The sequence below is a fragment of the Vespula pensylvanica genome, chromosome 16 (genome assembly GCF_014466175.1).
Source record: "Vespula pensylvanica isolate Volc-1 chromosome 16, ASM1446617v1, whole genome shotgun sequence".
In the NCBI taxonomy this organism is placed as follows: Eukaryota; Metazoa; Arthropoda; class Insecta; order Hymenoptera; family Vespidae; genus Vespula; species Vespula pensylvanica.
This window is the reverse complement of record NC_057700.1, coordinates 312,869-335,368: the sequence shown is the minus strand read 5'-3', so window position 1 is coordinate 335,368 and position 22,500 is coordinate 312,869. Positions and strand designations below refer to the sequence as shown.

At 40.9% G+C, this 22,500-nt stretch overlaps 2 protein-coding genes across 31 annotated transcripts in view; one reads left to right on the top strand and one right to left on the bottom strand.

The window, feature by feature from the left end:
- The window catches only part of LOC122634896 (zinc finger and BTB domain-containing protein 14-like), an 8,377-nt gene extending 3,383 nt beyond the window's left edge, over positions 1-4,994 (top strand). For 10 of the 11 annotated variants that reach the window (XM_043824380.1, XM_043824382.1, XM_043824379.1 and 7 more), the window contains 5 exons: positions 662-902; positions 1,691-2,082; positions 2,237-2,497; positions 2,560-2,940; positions 3,033-4,994. In XM_043824380.1, coding sequence (XP_043680315.1) covers positions 662-902; positions 1,691-2,082; positions 2,237-2,497; positions 2,560-2,940; positions 3,033-3,317 — 1,560 coding nt within the window. In that variant the 3' untranslated portion in view covers positions 3,318-4,994. Of the gene's footprint in view, positions 1-661; positions 903-1,690; positions 2,083-2,236; positions 2,498-2,559; positions 2,976-3,032 lie in introns of all 11 variants that reach the window. The other variant, XM_043824383.1, reaches the window with a different exon arrangement.
- Positions 4,995-5,330: 336 nt separating this feature from the next.
- LOC122634894 (gamma-aminobutyric acid receptor subunit beta) overlaps positions 5,331-22,500 on the bottom strand; it is a 63,217-nt gene continuing 46,047 nt past the window's right edge. For 5 of the 20 annotated variants that reach the window (XM_043824358.1, XM_043824351.1, XM_043824355.1 and 2 more), the window contains 7 exons: positions 19,952-20,089; positions 18,755-18,892; positions 17,331-17,615; positions 16,650-16,798; positions 15,269-15,431; positions 13,953-14,939; positions 5,331-12,353 (listed from right to left, as the gene is read on the bottom strand). In XM_043824358.1, the coding sequence (XP_043680293.1) occupies positions 14,794-14,939; positions 15,269-15,431; positions 16,650-16,798; positions 17,331-17,615; positions 18,755-18,892; positions 19,952-20,089 (1,019 nt within the window). In that variant the 3' untranslated portion in view covers positions 5,331-12,353; positions 13,953-14,793. The remainder of the gene's footprint in view (positions 12,354-13,952; positions 14,940-15,268; positions 15,432-16,649; positions 16,799-17,330; positions 17,616-18,754; positions 18,893-19,951; positions 20,090-22,500) is intronic. The other 15 variants (XM_043824361.1, XM_043824362.1, XM_043824359.1 and 12 more) reach the window with 11 other exon arrangements.

Sequence of the window (22,500 nt, the reverse complement as noted above, 5' to 3'; positions counted from 1 at the left end):
ACGATCGGTAGACGAGGATCGGAATGTTTTTTCCGTGTGCAACGCGTCAATTAAAACTGCAACGATGTTAACGTGATGGTCGTTTCGTGGTTGTTTCAATGATGATGTAACTATTATTACAAGAGGCTCTTTGTTATCTCAAACGTATTATATACGGTGTGTACAACGTACTACACACGCACAACATACACATGTACGTATGCACGTGTATACGTATATATATATATACATATATATATTCGTAGATATGTGTACACGTGCACGTAACGCGTCCATATTTTAGTTCTTGGAGTTATTGACAAAGAGCCTCTTTTCCTTTTTTTTATGCATCTCACGAATAATAATCTCTCCTTTGACTCGATCATGTTCAACGAGTCATGATACGTACGTGTTAGTAGGTATACGAACATGGAAAACAAGTCGTTGTTCGACGGTGACTTTCCTTCGTATCGTCGATCGATCGAGCGTAAAGATTCCACGTCGTAGAATCGTTTTATTTCATCGTAAGCACGCCTTATATAATGCGTTTTCCATGCTTACGTAAAGACGAGACATATGACTTTTTATCTTATAATTAGATATTTTCCTTTTTGTTGCTGCTCTTAAATTATTGAGTTCTGATCGCGCGATGATGACTAATCGAGAATTCTTGGCGTTTCAGGGATTACAGTCTGCTAGAATAATGGGCGAGAAAACGTTCAATCTCACTTGGAACAATCACCTCGCAAACTTGTCAGGTTTGTTCGAGGGACTTTACAAAAGTGGCTCCCTCACGGACGCGACCTTAGCTTGTCAGGGAGGCATGCTGAGGGCACATAGGTTGGTTCTGGCAGCATGCAGTCCTTACTTCGAAAGAGTATTCAAGGAGCATTACGGCGAACAGCCCATACTTATACTCAAAGGCAGGTGACATATATTTACTTTTCATTCGTCAAGACATACAGATAATATAATATTTTTTCTTTCTTCTTTTTTTTTTTTTGGATCTCGGCTTTTATCAAGCCATACGATAAAATTCCTGTCTGTCCGATTAGTTTTCGACGGCGTCGTGACTACTTTTCGCGTCGATGAAAACAAATTTCTTTTCTTAAGTAGGTAAATGATCGATAACGCCGTTAACAATTTTGTCTCTTTTAATTAATAACACGGATACGCTGAAGTTTAATCGACGTTCGAGCCTCTAATAAAATCGCTTCTCTTCATTTCGTTAAAGCAGAAGGTCAACGTAAATTCATTATGCAAATGAATTTCACGTCGCGAGGCCTCTGTTATCGTAAGCACGATAAGCAAAATCTGGACGTATATTAACGCGCGCGCATACGCGAACAATACATAGCATGTGCCGCTTGAATTGAATAATATAGCTGGCTACAATTGAACCAGCAGATCTATATATGCAATACTACTATCCTGTAACAATCGTTTACTCTACTTTCGTGCTACTCGATTTATCATTGAAATTGGATTTGTATCTACTAAAAGGCTCTTTCCTTATCAAGGTTCGCTATTTCTCTAGAAATGAATTGCACTTTCTCATAACGAAGCGATTCAATGAAAGGATGATAAACGCGCGAACAAAGTCGATTAATCTTTTCTCATTGACCGATGATTTATTATTTATGATTTACGTTCGCGTGTCCGATAAGATTTGTCTTAAGGCTTTTAGGTAATTATTTAAATTTATTCGCAGGCGTTGCGGTGGAAGAAATGGAGTGTCTCCTAGACTTTATGTATCGTGGCTCGATCGACGTAGCCGAGGAACATTTACCCTCGTTGATAAAGACTGCAACGGACTTGGAGATTCGTGGGCTCTCGGGAGATCAGAGAAATCAGGATAACGGTCGAAGCTCCTATACCAGGCTAGACGCGAGAACTCCACGATGTCACATCGAGACGAGGGTTCACACCACCGAGTACATAAAGGAACCTTCGGTCATACCTTTCCTACCGAAGCAATCGTCGATCGAGTCGTTGGAGGATACTATCAAGGTCGAGGAGATCGAGGTCGAGGACGATCCGATGGTAATGGACGGTCACGAGGATCCGTTCGACGAGCCGTTGCGATCATCCGGGACGCAAATCGTACGGCCTTTTTCTTGTCCGCTCGAAACCTTAGTACTCTCGTTATTCTTAATATTATCCTTTCCGAAAGATCGAAAACCGTCCGTTTCTTCTTTCGCAGTTGATTCGATCGCTCTTCGACCGTTTAATGTACCGTTTGTTGATCTTTGTCTAGAAGCGCATACCACCACCCATGTACAAGCGGGAGACCAGATACAAGGGACAAAAGAGAGTGTCGGTAGGTCGGATAACAAGGAACAGCGATCCATTGGATATCAAGCCGAAGGATCGTTCCTCTTTAAGAGAGGAATCTGACAGGGAATGGCCCTACGAGGATACGAGTAGTACGATCAAGTCGTTTAACAACGGTTCCGTGGATCCGACGGTACCTGACATTCAAATGAACGATGATATGAGAGAACGGGAGGAAAGCATGGTGCGTAAATCGTCGATATCGATTTTAATCTTTTCATTAAACTCTTTCTTTTCTCCTCGAAGATGTCACCAAAGAGTCCAGAAGACACGCTGAGAATAGGTGTGAAGAGGAAAGCTGAAATGATAGCGAAAAGAGGTGCTGTAAACGAAACAAGGGGGGAAATGAAGAGCTCGTTGAAGACTGACAGAGCCCAATATAAACCCTTCTCTTGCGACCTTTGTATTTTGGCATTCACCAGAGCGTCTCACTTGGCCAGACATAGAAGAGTTCATACAGGCGAAAGACCGTTCGCGTGTAACATATGTCCGAGAATGTTTGCGAGACAAGACAAGTTAAAACAACATCTCGATTCGCATTTGCAATCTTCCAAGAGAAAGACTAATTTAACCGCGGCGTCGACTCCAACCGTACCGGTGAAAGGGAAACGTGGAAGACCGAGGAAGGTTTGAACGATGATAACTTCGATAAGAGTATCGAAGTAAGGTAATTGTCCTTATTCGCTCGACTCGATTGAAAATCTTTGATGATTTTTCAGGTGAATACGGAACAGTCGGTTGTGCAAGACTTTTTGAAGTTTGGTGAATTCAGCTCGCTTCTCGACAAGTCCCACTCTAACGATACTTTAAGTAAAAATGATGATACATCAATGAAAACATCGACGACGACCATGACGTCGACGACAATGACAACGACGGAAGGCGATAAAAGAGTAACCAATCGCGAAGAATTGTATAAACAAAGGGACGCGGATAAAGACAAGAATAAGGATAAAGACAATTATGGATGTCAGGTCGAGAACGGTCGGGATGTCGCTTACTAAAATTGCCGCGTTTCGATTTTCAAGATTAAGATCATTTTTCAAACTCGTGCGTACCGTTGGAATCGTTTACTTGCGATTATTCGATTACCTTGTACCTGAGGTATTTACGTCGACGACCAGGCGATTACGCTGCTTTTTTGAACGTTTTGAAAGAAAAACAAGAAAGTTTGTGATCGAAGGGGAAAACCCGTCTCAATCACGGAGGAGAATCGAACATTGACGGATGAAATTAATCGACGTTTCGAGGGACGCGTGACCGTTTCTTCTAAACGATCAAATTAACGAAAAAGAATACTGATCTACGCTGGAAATTCGAGCAAATTACGTCAGCGCGGAGATATGGTCTAATCTACTTTGTAAATTCATCCGGCCCCTTTATACACCGACAGGAAACGATTGTTCTGCTATTGGTTCTGTTTGAACGAGAAAACGACGAATGCACTACTGATCGGTACTCTATACGTTCGTATATACTTAAATCGCAAAATATTCGTTGTGGAATTAGAATTGTAATGCTTTTTACGACTATTATTTAACGACTTTATCGCGATATTTAACACATACATGTGGAATATACGATAGATTTACCTAGAGTTGGCTCGATGGTAGGATCCGAGCCATATGTACGTACCATACCTTAAAAGTAATTTCGGATATTTTGTCATACATAAGATAAGTCAAGTACAAATCTCCAAATATTAGTGCACGTACGAGCACTGAAGGCTAAGTGTGCGTGTGTGGTATACATGTGAAAGAATGTATACCTGAAGTGTATATCATTAGACGTATTTTGCATATATGCCATTTCAATTTGTTAGTGCGTAAAAGAAAAACTCGGTTCGTCGAACGAACAAAAGTTCATTGTTTCATTAATGTATATCTTGATGTTTATTGTTTATACGAATTTAGATTAGATATTATCGGGTACATTCAAAAAGATACCTAAGAGATCCTCTTGGTGTTTCGTACGATTCAAAGTGACACAGACATACACACATCTATATACATACGATATATACATGTACGTATATATATATACATACATACATATACATATATATATATATATTACATATATATATTGAAGGATGTTTTACATTGATCATTATTACACGATATTATATCATATGACGAATAGCTAAGATAATGAAATAGAATAAAGTTATAGGAGTTTTATTTCTTTCATTTCTTATTCGTGTATATCAAAGTACGTATAAAAAAAATGAACTTCGATGTATTAAAAGAACGAATTGCATACGCGAAATGAAAGATTTTTTAAGATATGTTGGGGTTCAAATTCAATTCTTGCAAATTACGTGATATAAAATGTTGCAATATTTTAATCGTATTCGTTTTCGTAGCTTGTTCGATTAGAAATGGGCAAAAAAAAAAAAGAAAATATCAAATTTTGCCTCTGTAATTGGTTGTTGTTGTTGTTTGTTAAAGTGTCGTTTCGTTCTAGTTATCAACGATTCAATAATTATTATCTCACTTCATTAGCTTTTTTTTTTTTAAATCATGTGCAATTTTTTAAACGATATACTATTACGCGGCATACTACGAGTGAACTGTATGTAATTTCATGGATCCACATGCGAGTGAACATAAGTGAGTCTTCATATCTTATAATGTATATTATGTAGTGACGTGTAAATAATATATCTTATGACGACATAACTTCCGCTTTATTCGCTTCCTCATATTTTAGTGCTTTTCTTGAAAAGAGAAAACAAACCGACATAAATTAGGAAACGACTTTCGACGAAAAATGATAATGTCAATAATTCGTTCGTCCTCGTTTATAGCGCACAGCCAAGTATAAAGACCATTTAACTTATACAATCTATTTCGAATGCTGATATGGCTGCAGATGTAGCGATGAAAAACTTACCATCGATCCTGTCTTCTTCGTCGCGTTACAAGTTAAAGCTTCTTTTTTATTTCAAATTTTTCGATCGAGATAAATAAGGAATCTTGAATAATGTATGGAATGGGATAGAAAAGCAAGCATTCTTCATCGATAACATAATTTTACTCACTCAATAAAAACTTTACATAATAATGACGTATCACGTAGTAATAATTTTTTAGGTATATCGATCATGCAACGATACGTTTTTGTGTTACACTTTGTTTCTTTTCTTTTGTTTTTTATGTAACAGTGAATAATGTATTCGTCGCCATTTTTAACGGTGCGTGTAACGCAAGTACCACTGCTGATCTCGATCTTGTTTTGTTGTTTTTCTTCATTCTTTCTCAATCTCTCTCTCTCTCTCTCTCTCTCTCTCTCTCTCTCTCTCTCTCTCTCTCTCTCGCTCTCTCTCTCTCTCTCGATATTTCTTTATTTCTTGTATCGTTCGTTCCCTTACAAGTCCTATAGACATTTCGCTGTAAATTATACGCCTTCGCAATGTACAGCGTTTTTATAAATAGAATTCGTGTTCCTCTTAGCAAGCACGATTTGGACAATTACGCGCGCACCTTGAACATTTCATTTCTTTTTATTTTTATTCGTTCGGCAGAGATTTCGTTAAAGATTTCGAGTTACGCTCTTTCAAAATTGCATTGATTTAGGCATTCGGGATCAGGAATCGACGTCGATAAGTTCGATTCGCACTGACATTATTATCGTTAAAAGTAGGTTCGGTATTACGGACAAATTAAAAATCTTACGTGAGTCTATCGATCATCGATCAAATCGATATTAACGCGAGTTCATTTACCCCGTCGAATTTGACAAGAATTTAGAGCCAAGAAATAAGTGCAATTTCGATTGTATTTATCGTTAAAGAATTCTTTTCTTTCTTGCTCTTAATTTACGACGACTTTCATTGAAAATGACGTACTATTTACGTTAATGTTTCAAATGAACGATATTAATTATTCTAAGTTCTTATCTAGCGATCTTAGGAATATACGTATTTTTCTTGTTCTTGGTAAACCATGAAATTCTTTACTACTATTCGATTTCGTTTGTAACGTGCGCGCGTCAATGTCAACGCCTGCTTATTCATTATTTTTTCTTGTTCTCCTTTCCTTCTCTTCTTTTTCCTTTTTTTTTTATGTCTCGATACTTATTTGTACGTAAATTAATATCGCATTATACCAATGTATATCTAGATTTTTGTCGCGTACGAACGTTATTTAGAATATTATTTCAGTGAGCAAGTAACTGGGAGAGCCTCTGCCCTTTTTCGCTTCTCTTCCCACATTTCACGTCTTTTCTTTTTCCTTATCTTTTATTATTTTTCTCACGACTTACAACCCTCGAGTTTTTCATTCTTTTCTTGGCAGTCGACGCAAGCGTTCCAGTTACGACGTACTTTATGCCTCGCGCGTTAACTCAACGCGCTGTGTCTCCTTCTCTTTCTCATTTTCTCTCTTCATATCTCTCTTCCTCTCGCTCGCGCGCGCGCATACGTTTCCTTCAAACCTCGTATACACTCGTATTCACACGTACATTCACGCGCGGACGCACGCATTAGACGCATTCGTTATCCATCGCTTTTTACGTCTCGTCTTTCGTCCTTCCCTTGACTCGATTATGTATGTTACGACATATTCTTTTTCGTCGCGCTCGCAAACTCGCTGAAGGCCAGTTTACATGCTTTTTACTTTGTTCAGTGCGAAGGCATACGCGCGAAAGTAGATCTTCTTTGTAGCTTTTGAAAATCTCGTAGGACCGTGAAAAGTCGCTCGAAGAGAAATTTAGAAAAATATGCAAGTACGGAAATGTAATAATAAGCAAAAAGAAAATCATGTACCGAGGCAAGACAGAGAGACGCCAAACAGAAGCACGAGTTAAGAAAGGTTGTAAAATAATGGAATAATGGAATGTGAAAAAAAAACTGAATTTATTTTTAAATTGATTATATTTCTCGATTAATAGGTATTAACATCGATATCATAATATCGATATATTTTTCAATAATTTGTATATGCTCAAAAGATTGTTCCTCTCAATAAATGTATCGATATTGGCGCTACCGTTTCTCATAAAATACTTCTTCGGGATCCAACGAGACTACTTGTCTAACGTATGGCAGCACTAATGCAGATCGATCTTTCAAGGAAAAGATTCTATCTAGCGTTCGGTGGACGCCGAGACGAGACGACGCGGAACGGAATACGGTTTTCGAAATATAAAAGAAGAGAGGACTATATCGGAGGTCTCGTAATAACGTTCGCGCGTTTGCTGCATTGTACACTTCGCACAACATACAACACAATGATTATCGTTAAACGAATGAACCGATAATTGATTATCGGCGTAACTTTTATCTTCGACTATGATATACGTTTTATTCGGACATTACAAAAAAATGATATTAATGACGCATGACTAAATCGTAAACGAATTCTGCCGTAAGTTATGCATATGTACGTATGTATGTATGTGTGTACGTACGTACTACAGATATTCTTTCCGATTTTCGGAAAATATCGATCGAGCGAACACGCGGAATACCATTATTTTCGATGATCCACAATAGAACACGAGAAGACGTTCGATCTTCGAAGAACCGACGCTGGTAAGAAATAATTATGAAAAATAAGTGATTTCCTCGTGTTCTATCTCGGAATCGAGGCTACGGTATTCGGCGCTTCGACGCTAATCGATTTCCTCGAAATATTCGATCAGGCACGCACCGATATACGATTTTGACAGGAGGGAGGGACAAGAAGACGCTCTTCCTCGGCCTGATTCGCGATCGCGTCTGATTCTTCTCGTCCGCGACGAGAGTCGGTCTCGTATTTATATTTTTCTTTAGCCATTGTCCTCTCTCTCTCTCTTTCTCTCTCTCCCGCATTCCTTTCGCTTTCCTTTTCTCTTTCTTTCTTCGCCATCTCGAGGAACAGGAACTTCCGCTTAAGATACAGACCACAGTGGATGCACGCACTCATGCAAAACTCAGTCACGCACAGAAACACGCACGCACGCGCTCCTCGGAATAGCGTATCCGCTCGCACACCCTCATTCACGCTTTTCGCTCTCGACTTTGTTCTCCATCTTTCCTCCTTCTTTCTTTCTTTCTTTTTCTCTTGTATTTTTTCATCTTCGATCATTCGGTTATTTCGAATCTATATGTCTACGCGCTAATCTATGTTTTTATTTATTTTTTTTTTTATTTATGTATATTTTATTTATATTCTCGCTCTTTTTTTTTGACGCTCTTTTTCCGCGTAAGCGCAACGCGTTTTTCTTTCGCACGTCGTTCGATTTTTCTACTTAAACTATCTTTCTCACTCGCTCGATCGCTAAATTTTTTTTTTTTTTGTTATACATATTCTCTTTACATTCTTTCTATTTAACTTTCTTCGCCTCTCGTCTATCTTTTTTTTTTTCTTTCTCTCCCGTTTTCCTTTGTCATATAAGTCGGCGTTACTGCCACGTAAAAGTGAGTCGGATAGTATAGGTATACGTTAACGGTGTACCTATATCTACCGAGTGCCAGTAAAAGTAGGTATATAATTAATTATATATAAACGCTTCGAGATAGTAATCGCCCGACCTACGGGGTATTCAAGTGTTTCTTTTCGAGTAATGTGCGTTGTGTTGTGTATCAGTTTGTGTGTTGTGCGTATGAAACGTGCGTACACTCAGTTTCCTTCTCAATTTTTTTTTTCTTTTTCTCTCTTTTTTCTTTCTTTTTTCTTTTTTTTTCTTTTTTTAATTTCATAGACGCATGCTCCTTACGTGTATACATGTATGTATATGTATGCGTGTTTCTCGTGTCCGCGTGTGTATGTTCATTGTGTACCTACATTGTCACTTTTATCTTATTTTTTACGATCGTAGAATACGTTTCTACAATATAATGCATCAGCGTTATTATTTAAAGTTTACAGTTTTAGAATTTGGTACTCTCGTCGAGACGACTCGTCGCGCAATATCGTCGTACTTTCGTTCCTTTTCGGTCGGAGCTACGCACGATTTCATAAATATTTGTTTTCTTTTACGCGGGGATTTCGGGGATGGAGATCCGATTTTTCCCTCGATTTGTCTACGCTTGTCTCGTTATATATTGTATTTTCCTCTGGCAGGACGAGCGACGGAAAAGGCTTCGATTCCTCGATCTCGATTGAACGTTTACACGCTTACGTTTATTCGAGATCGAAGTTGGACTCGCGTGGAGAGTATACGTTGTCGAATTTAAAGCGTTTTAATCGAATTTACGTTCTAGAGAAAGGAAAAAGGAAAAGGAAATGTAAATAGTCGTTTCACGAGTTTCATCCTTCCAGCCATTGTATTGTATAAGTACATCTCTCGCAAAAAAAAAAAAAAAAAGTAACATAATTTCTCTAAAACAAGCTTTTCTTTCGAACGAACATCGTCTTTTCCGCGCCTTTCGTTCGGATCATTTTTTCTCACATTTTCTTTTTTTTTTTTACTTTTTTCTATTTGCTCGTTTATACCGTCGCGTATCCGCGATTGATTAAAACATATATTGTATTAGGAAGTTGGCAGTTTTCGTTTTTAACGCGATTCGTACCGTCTCGTCTTTAATTTCGATGACCGAGCCGGCCGCGGCCGTGTTTATCACACCACTTTCTTTTTTTCTTTTTCCTTCTATTTATTTGTTTCCGATAAGTAATTTAAGCTAATCGATTGCCTCTGTAATTAATCGATAGGATAAAATCGATTACCACGATCGACCGCCTTTCGAAATTTATCCGCCTCTCCTCTTTCCCCTATTCTCTTCTATTACTAAAAAACGAACGAACGAACGAACGAACGAACGAACGAGTGAACATGCGTATCGACTTTGATCCCCCAACGTTCTTCTAATTTACTTTTGGTTTATTATCTTTCTGCTTATACTTCCTATATATTTATATCATTTTTGTTTGCTTATTCTTAATTGATTTACGTAAGTACGTGCGAACAGTCACAATCTTGTGTGCACTACATTTTGTGTGTGCGTGTGTATGCGTGTGTGTATACTTATATATAATATATAATATACATATATATATATATATATGGTATGTGTATATGTAATATGTATATGTGTATTTTATATATTACTTTGTAATAGATACTCTCTCTCTCTCTCTCTCTTTCTCTCTCTCTCTCTCTCGTAATTTTTTTGCTCCTCTTTTTTTGGTGAACGAATACAATGTTCCGTATAAAACTCGTATTTACAAGGTGATCGATTTGTATTAGTAATAATAGTTTCTATCTCCTCGCTTCTCGTCGTTCTCTTATCTTTTTTCTTTTCCCTTTTAATATATTTCGAGTTTACAGTACCTTCGTCCTGCTCTTCGAGTTTTCAACGATATTACTTTATTCTCATAATATATTAATATATTAATATATTAATAATGTCAATAATCATGATAATGATAAGAATAGAATAATAATAATTCGCGATATATAGATTCCCGCTGATAACATAAATTTATATCCTGCCAGAGGACAGAGATCTCTTTTTCTTTTCTCTTTTTTTAAAACATTTATATATATTTGATTTATTTCTTTATTTATCTCTATACAATAAAGGTAATAATAATATCCATAATAAACGGTGGGGCCACGAGCGAACTAGAAGATCGACGAATAAATAGGTAGGTATGCTTTATGATTATTAATTAAAGACGAATAATTAACCTTCGAATTTCCATCAATGCGATATAATTCTTCTTACTTTGCTTCATAATCTTCTTTTAACCGTTAAAAGTTGAAGTTAACAGTCGTTGAAGCGTTCATGTGAAATCGAGTTTCTATGTAAATAGGAGTAAAACTCCGAAAGGTTACGAATTCGTTTAATCGTGTTCGTGCCACGAGATTGTAATAATTAGACGGTTGAAAGGAAAGCTGTGAAGTATTAATTAAGGAGCGCTCGTAAGATCGACTTAATTTTAATGACGAGCGTTTAATTGAAAGCGTGCGCGAGCGCGCGTTTTAATCTTTTCATGAATATCGTCCATTTAATCTTTTTTGAATATCGTCCGGCTTTGACGAGATTCGTCAGTTCTTTACGTGAGCTCCGTTGTCTGTTATCAGCATAGAAAAAAGGATCATGTACAAAGGGATATTTCGACACTCGTGTCCGACAGTAGGCGGCCGAGCTCTCGAAAGGAACGACAAATGCTCGTCTCATCGGGACGATTTGAAATAGGATGCTTGAACTTTCTAGACAATGGAAAAAATAGCCTTCTTGTTCGTCCATGGCCCGTTAAAATCTCAAACGTAATAAACAATACAGGCACACGTAATATATAATACGCATATATATATATATATATATATATATATATATATATATACACGCGTAGAAACGCGTGAGGTACGCATGTATGCATACGCGATAAATATACGTATGAATAAATGCATCTTAGATCGTTATATGTATAGACTTATATTGCTAGGGTTCCTTTTCCTCCTCTCGATCTCTTTTCTTTCATTGTCCTCTCTCTGTTTCTATCTCTCTTAATTAATCCTTTTTCTTCTTCCTTAAAGACTGGATAACGCGGATAACGCGGGTGTACGATTATATAAATTGTATGTATATAATGCTTCCGGTGGGGCGGACGTGGAAGTGTGTGTCGATATTTATATAATTTCATTATTATTATAATACGCGTTATATGAAAGAAACGAACGCGGGGGGATCAAAGGATACGTTTCGTCTTTTCTGCTCGTTGTATTTGGTCGGCGAATCGATCGATCGATTTTTTCCCTTCTCCTTGGAACACTCGCGCGGAGCACGTCGGGCGCAGATTTTTCCTTACGCGTTCGCTGCTAGCGGAGAAAAAGTATAAAAGACGAGTTGTGTGTGCTCTCTCTTGTCATTCGCTTTTTTCTTTTTTTTTGTTTTTTTCTAACGAGGTGTAAACTTACCTCTCGTATTCTCCGACGTGCTCAGCCCGTGGTAATACGCGTCTTGATATATTGATTGTTTGGCCGCTTTTCTTATCGCGCGACGATAATTCGGCCGACTCGTTAATTACCTAGGCGATCGTTACCAACCCTCGTTCTATCGTTCCAACGTTCAAAGCCTCGTGCTCTGCTTTCCTATTGACTCCGAGATCCTTTTTGTCCGAGAAACGAATTCGCAAAAATTCATTAATATCTCGAGAACGATGCGAGTAAGGACGGGCGAAGGCATTGGAAAATCATCAAAGAAGGAACAAAATAGCGTGTTTTCAGATCGAAGACAATTTCTCGTAATCGTGTTCGACGATCGGTCGCGATTCATTCATTTCATTAAGCCTTCTAGCAATTTAATACGTACCGCGTATTGAACAAAATTTTAATAACAGAACAATTTAGATTCCAGCGTAATGAACGATTTCTTCAATCATATACTATCACTTTACGATAGTTTTTTTTTCGGATTTTGTATCGAATATCGACGGAGAAAAAACGCTTCTCTTTCTCTCTCTATTTATTTTTCTTTTTCTTTCTCGTAAGGTACGCAAGAACAAAGGATGCCTTATTAAATGCACGACTGGCAGGAGCGTCTGGTAAATGAACTGTTTGGTGATCGCGGAGGAAGGTTGCGGAGGCTGTAGTGGCGCCCTGAAGAAGAGAAAGAGAAAGAGAGAGAGACAGAGACAAAGAGAGAGAGAGAGAGAGAGAGAGAGAGAGAGAGAGAGAGAGAGAGAGAGAGAGAGCAAGGGAGAAGGATAGAACGTTATGTAGATGGAGAGGATAGAAAGAGAGGGATGGAGCGAAGGGGAAGACCGGGAGGAAGGCTGGGCGTGTCAGCTGGTCGATATCCTGAATGGCAAGCTTCCACGACCCAGGCTGCAGCCAGCTACCTACCCCTTGCGGATCGAGAGAGATGGAGATATAGAAAGAGTGTAAGGGTTGAAAAAGTGGAAAACAGCAGGAGGGAAAAAGAAAGAGAGAGGAGGAAGAGTGTACGTAGATTACTGAATTGGCGACTCTCTCTCTCTCTCTCTCTCTCTTCCCTCTCCTCGTGCGCACGTCTTTCCACGTTTGTCTCTCTTTTTTTCATTGGCGCATACGCGCGAATGTATGTGAGTGCGTGTACGCGCTACTCCGTATGTTCTCTCGAACGAAGTAGAAAAAGGCGAGCGAAGGATGTATGAAGAGTCGAAAAGAAGGAAGTAGAACGGCATACAATCATCGTTAATTAACTCTGAGAAAACATACTACAGGTACAGGAGTTTCCGAGTGTGGCGAGGGGTAGTAGAAAACAGACGTTTCGACTAAAAGAATTGCATTTTTTCCGACGAGTTCGTCTTTTTTTTTCTTTCGTTTCTTTGTATTTTACTGCGTATGATTAAATGGATGAAAGGAAAATATCTAGTCGGGTACGAATCGCGATCCGATTTTTATCGAATTTTATGAGAAAGCAAGCGATTGAGGCGATCGCTTAAAATCGATTTATTTGAAGGAATACTGAGTGTAGAAATTCGATCAAAGTATATAAAGTATAGTAACATAAATACGAATTGTACGACCGATCATCGACGAGATTAATTATTTATATATATGTCCTTTTTATCCCTCGCTCCGTTAACGTTTGTCTTTCTCGCGTATTCGCGAAAAGACACTCGCGTTGACTCGCTCGCATCGTAACTCTTTTTATAATATCATATATTTATAATTGTGTGTGTGTGTGTGTGTGTGTGTGTGTCGTATGCATTTGTCGTATCTACCTCTTCATTCTTCCTTCCAAGGGCCAGCAGCGATGTCGACGTTCGAATGTCTTGATCTCCGATCTTCGATCTCCCCTTCTAGTCTTTCTCCCCGAAGTTGTTTCTGTACGTCGAAGCGTTGCTCCGAGCCGACGATATTTGAAGCTTTTTCGTCTCTCTCTTTCTCTTTGTCTTATCATTAATTAACTTTACTATTTTATAATAGTAGCTAAATTGACGAATTTGTTATATATATATGTATATATATATTGTTATATATATGTATATATATACATATATATACATATACATATATACACACACATATATATATACATGTATATATATGTATATATATAAGGTCTCATTAAGACCTAAAGAATTACCTAAACTGGCAATGTTTAAGGTATGTTAATGATGCGCTATAACGCGTTTCACTTGCTCGAAAGATCGTCCCTTTTTTATATTGAATTTCTTCTTTCTTTTTTGTTAATCTTCTTCATCCTCGAGCAATTTTCTCGTTTGCACCACTTTCGTTTTCGTTATCGTTAATGTATATCATCGCGATATAAATAAGCGCGTTTTTCACGTATGCGCGTCGTGCGTTTCGAATAGTTCGAATTAAGGAAGAGTTCGAATAAGTAACGCCGATTCGATGCGACGAGAACGGATTCTGGATTTCGTACCAGTACGAGAGGAAATGGCCGTTGACGAACTCGCACTCGTTCGAGCACGTTTTTTTTATTTCGCTTTCGTCCTTCCGTGCTCGTCCTATCGTGCGAGTTTCCTTCATCTTTCTTTTCCTCTTCATCCGTTCTTTCGTCGCTACGAGCCGCGATACAGCAGCCGATGTCCCCGTGCTCTACTTCGCCTCCTTCAACAGCACCAGGTCGTCCGCGACTACGTCACTAATATGCAGGTAAATGACCCAGTACATCAGGTTGAAGCAAACGAAGCACACCGGGAATACGATGCGGGAATACTTGTCGATGTCTGATGGCGTAATGCCTGTTAAGAAAAAAAAAAAATGAAGGATAGCTTTTCTTCAGATTTTTCGAATCTCCGGCAGGTGCAACAAGCTTAATTAAATTTTATGTTTTTTATAACGCGATAAGAGTTACGATCCATTCTCTGAAATAGAAATCGCATCGAAAGATTAGACGATTCTTTAGCTTTTATGTTGCTGTCGTCGTTACTGGAAATTAAATAGGCGACATTTAAACTCCTGAAAGGGGAAGAAAGGACAAAAGATATTTCATCACGGAGGATTACAAAAAAACAGTTAAAAAATGAAGTGCGATAATCCTTGTCGTAATATAAGGTTGAATGAAGCGTACCATATAGTTTGCTAATATCTTTGCCAGGATGAATGAGATGTTGTGGTGCAGGCGCCGCTTCCTCGTCGGCCCGACCATTAATGGTGTTTTCGAGCGTGCCACCTTTGCTGTGTGCCTTCGGGTCGTGCACCTTGAACCGCACCTCCTGGACAACACGGGACCACTTACAAGAGACACGGCAGTTCGATTTGGGGCGTCCTTTGTCAAGGATTACCCCTTACTTTGTCAGATTGGCATGCGACATCGAGGACACTACGTCTTCTACGTACGGTGCATCTCCCATTGACGCGTAGCGCGAGTGGAAATTAGCTCGATGGGATAAATCTAAGATATCGTACACAGGGGACAAGGGTTTCGTTATCTTTGGGATACTATCTACGCTCGTAGAAAGACTAGGCAAACTCGAAATAACGAATACGGTGGAAGGTTTAATTAAAGCATTCGATTCCGATGACGCGTTTTACGAGCGTCCTAGAGCCGGCCCGGCCGTGTTCACGACCCTCCTTCTCGAGGCTCCCTTTAATATTTTCCATTCTCGTTCTACAATCCGCGAGATTAAAAGAAAATTTATAGTGCATTGCTCGCTCATCCCTGTACGGGAGGAGGGTCCGATGTGGTAGTCCCGTGCGAGCGCGCGCGCTCGCCTACCCGGATGGGAATTCATTTCGTGAAAACCTTTTAGCTTTTGACCTTTCCCCGGGCACGCTCCTAACGTCGAAAGAACGACATTTTCTTGTTTTCCTTTTTTCCTTTACCCTCTTCTCCCTCCTCTTTCCCTTATTTGTTTTTCTACCGCGAGAACTCTATCGCATCTCACCATAAAGTCCTTTGATTACGTACTTACTCCTTTCTCTACGAGGCCTTTACGAGAATTCGCGTTTCAAACTTTCCGCAGCTTTTTTTTTTCGACCTCTAACGTAGTCCATTCATAACTCGTGATTGGGATCGATGAGTTATCGGCGAAGGAGGCATGCAATTTTCGTGCAGACACTCGCAACCATTCGATTCTTACGGATTTCTCTTATATTAACGCCTTGCCAATCTTCTTTTATCTATATTCTTTCTCGCTGATAATCGAGAGTAATTGGCAACTCGTTAACATCTAAATCTTTTCCCCCTTTTCCAAAAGTAGCAAACGAGTCGTAGGTGCGAATCCGAGTGTGCCGTTGTTAAAATGCCAAGAACTTTGCGTTCGGACGAAGAAATATGATGAAGAAGAAGAAGAAGAAGAAGAAGAAGAAGAAGAAGAAGAAGAAGAAGAAGAAGAAGAAGAAGAAGAAAAAGAAGAAGAAGAAGAAGAAGAAGAAGTAGAAGAAGAAGAAGAAGAAGAAGAAGAAGTAGAAGAAGAAGGGTGAGAGAGACTTCGGTCGACGTTACTCACAGTTTGCTTAGGCGCGTGATCACCATGATCACCGGGTACACCCGGTGGTCCTGGATTTTCCCTCGCCGCTTTCATGCTTTCCGCTATCTTCTGGAAGCGGTTCTTCCGCATTTGAATCCGCTTTGCCATGTAACCCACCGTGGCGTATTCTGCGAAGACAAAGAAGCCGTGGAAATAAAGGGAGGGAAGGTAACGCGTTATCGTCACCATTCGAGAGACTCTCGTGTACCTGCCTCGGAGCTTTCGATTTTAATGTGTGTCTTCGTCGGGCGAGGACGAAGGCGAGGAGAAGAAGAGCGGGAGGATAATTCGTCGGGCTCGGTCGCATCGCGTTTCTCATAGATCGGAGTTAACGTGATATTTTGATCGGACGAGCTCGTATTCGGTTCGCTCTCACGAGAGACGACGGCGGCGGCCGATCGAACCGTTCAAATCGCCAAAGGATAGGAGGAAAAGTCGACACCGATCCGAGGACGATCTGAAGGAGAGGAAGGACGCGTCTCGTGGCTCGGGAGACGAACGCGATCGCGAGCTGTTCGACGCGTGCGAGCGACTCGTCGTGTAGAGGCTACGGAGTAGTTTCTTTCTTTCGTTTTTTCTTTTCTTTTTGTTTTTTTTCTTTTCTTTTCTCTTTTCTTTGGCAGCACGTAGAGGCATGGAAGAGTACACGATCGCACTCACCGAGCAACGAGGCAAAGACCATGACGAAGCAGGTGCCCAGATAGACGTCGATGGACTTGACGTAGGAGATCTTTGGTAGCGCCGCGTTCGTCGAGGACATTAGGGTCGTCATAGTGAGCACAGTGGTTACTCCGAGGGCCACCCGAGCGGGGGTCGCGTTTCGGTTTAGCCAAAAGCTCACCCACGATATTATGACGATCAACCCGGAGGGTATGTAGATCTGGATCAGGTAGTAGCCCATCGATCGTACGAACTGGATCTCGCAGGCCAGCCGCGAGTAATTTCCTGCGATAAAAGATCGAAGGTCAGGACAGGGGGACGGAGAGGCGTCGTTAATGTCTCTCTCTCTTGCTTTCTTTCTTTCTCTCTCTCGCTCTCTCTCTCTCTCTCTCTCTCTCTCTTTCTCTCTCTCTCTCATCTTTCTCTCTCTCTTTCTCTCTGTCCTTCCTTTTCACTGTTCTCGTCGGTCTCTCTCTCTTCCTCTTGGTCTCCCTCTTCTCCTACTTCTATTCTCTTTTCTTTCTATCTCTCTCTCTCTCTCTCTCTCTCTCTCTCTCTCTCTCTCTCTCTCTCTCTCTCTCTCTCTCTCTCTCTCTCTCTCTCTCTCTCTCTCTCTCTGTATTTTCGCAAACGTCGCAACACCATCCTGTGGTACGCTTCCCAATTTTTTTCTCTTTTATCTCCCTCCGTTTTTCTTGCGTCGACGCTAGAAGTCAGGAACATTAGCGAGGTACGCGACTTCGCGTAGAAATGTGTCATCGTCGAGCCGCGTTTCTTCCCTCTCCCTTTTGGTCGTTTCAAAAAGGAAAGAAAAAGTGAAAACGCGGGGAATGCATACGAAGTCGCGCGACGCGAAAACGGAAACGAGAAAAAGGAAAAAAAGGGAAAGCGTTCCTTGGCCGGGAACGATTCATCTTTTTGAGTTTCGAACGATGGCGCGAGAGGAACGACGATGTATCGTAAAAGTATAAGAAGAGAAGATCGTCGCATCCTACATTCCTCCTCGAGATATCAACGAAGACGAGATCGCGCGAGGAAGAGAGAGAGATCGATCGATCGATCGAACGACGGCTGTATCGTTGGTGGTGGTGCAAAAAAAGAGTTATTACAAAATTCACAATACAATAGACAGACAAGACAGAAATATGCACGTACTACACAGTAGCATGAATGGCGGTAATCGCGGCTGCTGCGGACATCGGATAGCGCTCACGTGTTTCTCCACCTTACCCAAACCGTTAAAAAGGAGGTCGTATCGATTCTCTCATAGATGGGTACAAATCTCGTATATTTTTTTGGGCTCTCGCTTATCCTTATCTTTTCTTTTTCTTTTATTTTCTGTGGATAGCTTGCAGCGAGTCTGCTCGATTAGAAGATTTTTGATTGGGTGGGTGGCGGGGGCGGGGGTTGTGTTCATACGTTACCGGTGGTAAGACTAATCTCCATTGCTCGTTGCCGATGCCCGAGGACCTTGAACTGTGGGAGGGAGACCTCGTTGCTGACACCGACGCTGTTAGCACCCTCGTTCCACTTGTACCGGATGTCCCTCATCGTGTATCCGACTGAAAAAATAGAGAGACCCCCCGCGGTTGGTACGTACCTCGCGGAAGCCCTCACGCATTTCACGCGCCAAGCTCCGAGGGGGCCTCCACTTACCTCGCACCCCCGCAAACCTCGTGATTCTGTACTCTCTCTCTCTCTCTCTCTCTCTCATTCTCTCTGTCTCTCTCTCTCTGTCTCTCTTTCTCTCTCACACACGCGCACACTTACCCGCACGTCCGTTCGCTCGCACGTATGCACGTACGCACGCACGCACGCGCGCGCGCCCGTACTCTACACACACATTCGCATTCTCTAACTATCTAGTCATCTAAACGGTCTAAGTTGTCAACTATCTATCCGTCCTCTTTTCTATTTTTTAGTCCATTCTCACCTTTTTCCTTGTCTCAAGAAAAAAGCACACATACACGTACACGCGCGTTCCCTTCCTATCCTGCGTCTCGATCGAGTCCTTACGTGAGATATCACGGACCGTGCTCCGAGTGCGATCGTGCGTCGGAAATTTGGAGATTCTTTGCGAACGCGACAGCGATTCGAACTGCAATGTCCATTGTTCGTAGAAAGTACAACAATGTTCGAATTCGTTCGCTCTATCTTTTTCTCTTGCTCCCTCTCTCTCTCTCTCTCTCTCTCTGTCTCTCTCTTCGGCACGAGAAATGTCTCGGAGCTGTCCGGATATCCGTCGATTCGATTAGGCCTGTTACTCTCGGATTACGGACTAGCGCGACTCGATCGACGTCGTCGTGTCCGCATGCCTCGTCGTTGCGTGGCGATGAGAGATTCGGTAAGACTTGATCATGTGAGGGTGCAAATTTTGTGCGGGTAAACGAAATTGCGAAGGAAAAAAAAGTTTCTTCGATAGAACAAAGGCGAGAACGATAGCAATAATATAATAATGATTAAAATAGTTTAGAGATAATAATATTTGGACGACAAGGTTCAACGGTGGTGTACAGCGCGTGTGAATACTTTTAGGAAATACTCGTTTCCTTTTCTTTTTTTTTTTCAAATCTGCATCGAGCCTTTGGACGAGTAGTTTCAGAAGAGAGGAGGATATCTACCTGTCGATAGGTGTATTGTTGTCTGTCGTTGCCTGTGACCGAGCACGCGAAACTGCGGTAGTTCCACCTCGTTCGAGATGCCGACCGACAGTAGGCCGGCGTTCCATTTGTACCGAATATCGCGCATTGTGTATCCAACTGCCGGGAGAACAAGAACACAAATATCTTCGCTCTAACATACAATATTAAACATGTAGGATTTATGTCGAGTGGGTTCGTAAATCGAAGGGGTGGCTTGGTGGAATCGAGGACGGGGGTTTTAGCGGCTATGGGTGGCCACTGGATCGAGGAGGGCTCGTGAAATTCGAAAGCAAACTCGTTCGGTACACCCTCACGCGAGCCGAAGAACTTTACGAGTTCTTCGTCGACGATATAGAATTCTTTATAGAGATCAACGCTAGCTATCGTCGGATCGCGTCAGAGTGCTTTCGATATTAAGAAAATTCCTTGACGACTATCGAGCATTGACGACGGTACGATCGCTGATCGAACGGTGCTCTTTGATATTGCAAATCGATTGGGCAAAAATTCATTTCGATAGTAATTTAAGAGCGCTTTCTAGAAATATTTATGCAAATTATTTCGGATTCGATGAAATTCTCTGATAACGAGCTAGCCAAAAAAGGATATGAAAATAAAACGCAAAAAGTGTCATCCGTAATCCCGTAGAGTTGACGATGCAAATCTCTTTTGCGAATCGCGTTATCTATCCCTTTCCTATTCCCTCGACGACACGGTACGACGATATAATAACGCGTTATCGCGCTCGTTCGTTCGCTCGTCCTTTCTTATTCGAGATGGCAAAGATCGCGTGACCGTTTTACGAGCTTGCATCGGACGAGCTGCCGAATTCGTCGAGCACTCGTTACCTATTTATGCCCGACTAATACCATTGTGTTGTAACCTTCGCAGCCATCCACGTACATACATAGACATACCGAACCGAGAAACATTCCTCCATAACTGAATCTTAGGTGATTACGATCGTTACATCGCATTCCAGACACTAAAGTGGCATTCCATCGCGCCGGCAGCCACATTGCACCGCGAGCATCGCCGTATTAAGCGATCCGTGAATGGAGCACACATTCGGAGATTAGCTACCTTCGTTCGTGAGAATTCCAAACTATCGAACGGTACTTTCGGCACGGTTACCCCGCCCTTTTGCATCCGCATACCCAAGCACGAATCGAAAGAACGCGACAACGCGTATTACTTATAAAAAAGGGAAAAGAAAGAAAAGATCGTCGTGCGATCATCGAAAAATGTCTTCGATGAACGATCGTACTCGCTTTTCGGATGCAGGATTAAAATAAAATCGATGAGCTCGTACACGCGTTTCGGGAAGTTACTTCCCGATCGGAATCAACGTTTAAGCGATCATTACCGAAGGGTGGTCGAGAAAGGGCTTGGAAGGTCGAAGGGAGTGAAAGAGTATAACGGATATATTACGGCACAGCGATGGCGACTGAATATTGCAAGAAGGGATTGCTGCTGCAGCGACATTAGCGGAGCATCGAGGACTTTTTGGTGGTGGCGTCAAGTTTGCGCTTAAGAAGATAAGTAGAGAGTGTATATATATATACATATTAACGGGTGTATATATATACATTTATTTAAAGTGTATATATGGAGAAGCGGAGGAAGAAAAGCTCACTCTCGCTAGCTCTAATACCATTCCCTCTTGCTCTCTACGCGTCATGCGGTAGCGGTGCGGAAGATAGACAGACTCAACAAACGTACCAACGAGAAACGCCATTCTGTGCTTCGCTTTCGTGTAGCGTGCATCGTGCTTCGTGCTCCGTGCTCCGTGCTTTGTGCTTACCAAATTACGCGAAAACTTTCCCTTAGACTTTTTCAATAACTCTCGAGAATGTACACAAAGTTTTCTATTAGAGAGATTTCGCGGTCGCAAATCGTTAATTATTCTCGCGTTTCAAACGACTCGAAAATTTTTACCAACAATAACAATAACTTATTTTCGTTGGAACGAAAAAAAGAATATATTCTTGTTGAAAGGAAAAAAATTATAAAAGTAAGACGAAATATAAAGATCGCTGATGTCTTTCTCTCTCCCTTTCTCTTTCTATCTACGCATGCGGCGTCGATACGCTAATTACTTTGGCCCCGGATCCAATAGGGATTAAAAGATACTCATGCCAGCTAATATTCGCCTCTACTACGAAAATAGAAAAAAAGAGAGATAAACGGAGAGAGTAAAATATATGTATAGTACGAGTAGGTATAGGTATACGTATTACATAACGTCAAAACTTATGATCGCTATCGAGTCATGCAAAAAGTGTCCCTTCTGCTAGAAGATGTAAACGAGGAGAGAAGAAGAAGTATAAGAAATAAAAGAAACGAAAGAAAACAGAAACGAAAACAAAAGGAAGGAACGAATGTTGAAAAACGAAGATATATATTCGAAAGTCATCAGAGAGGCATACCGAAAGACACGGTAGTAACGAAGAGACCGTGGTGGTTAACGCACATCGTCCGTTCGTTCGTTCGTTCGTTCGTTCGTTCGTTCGTTCGTTCGTTCGTTC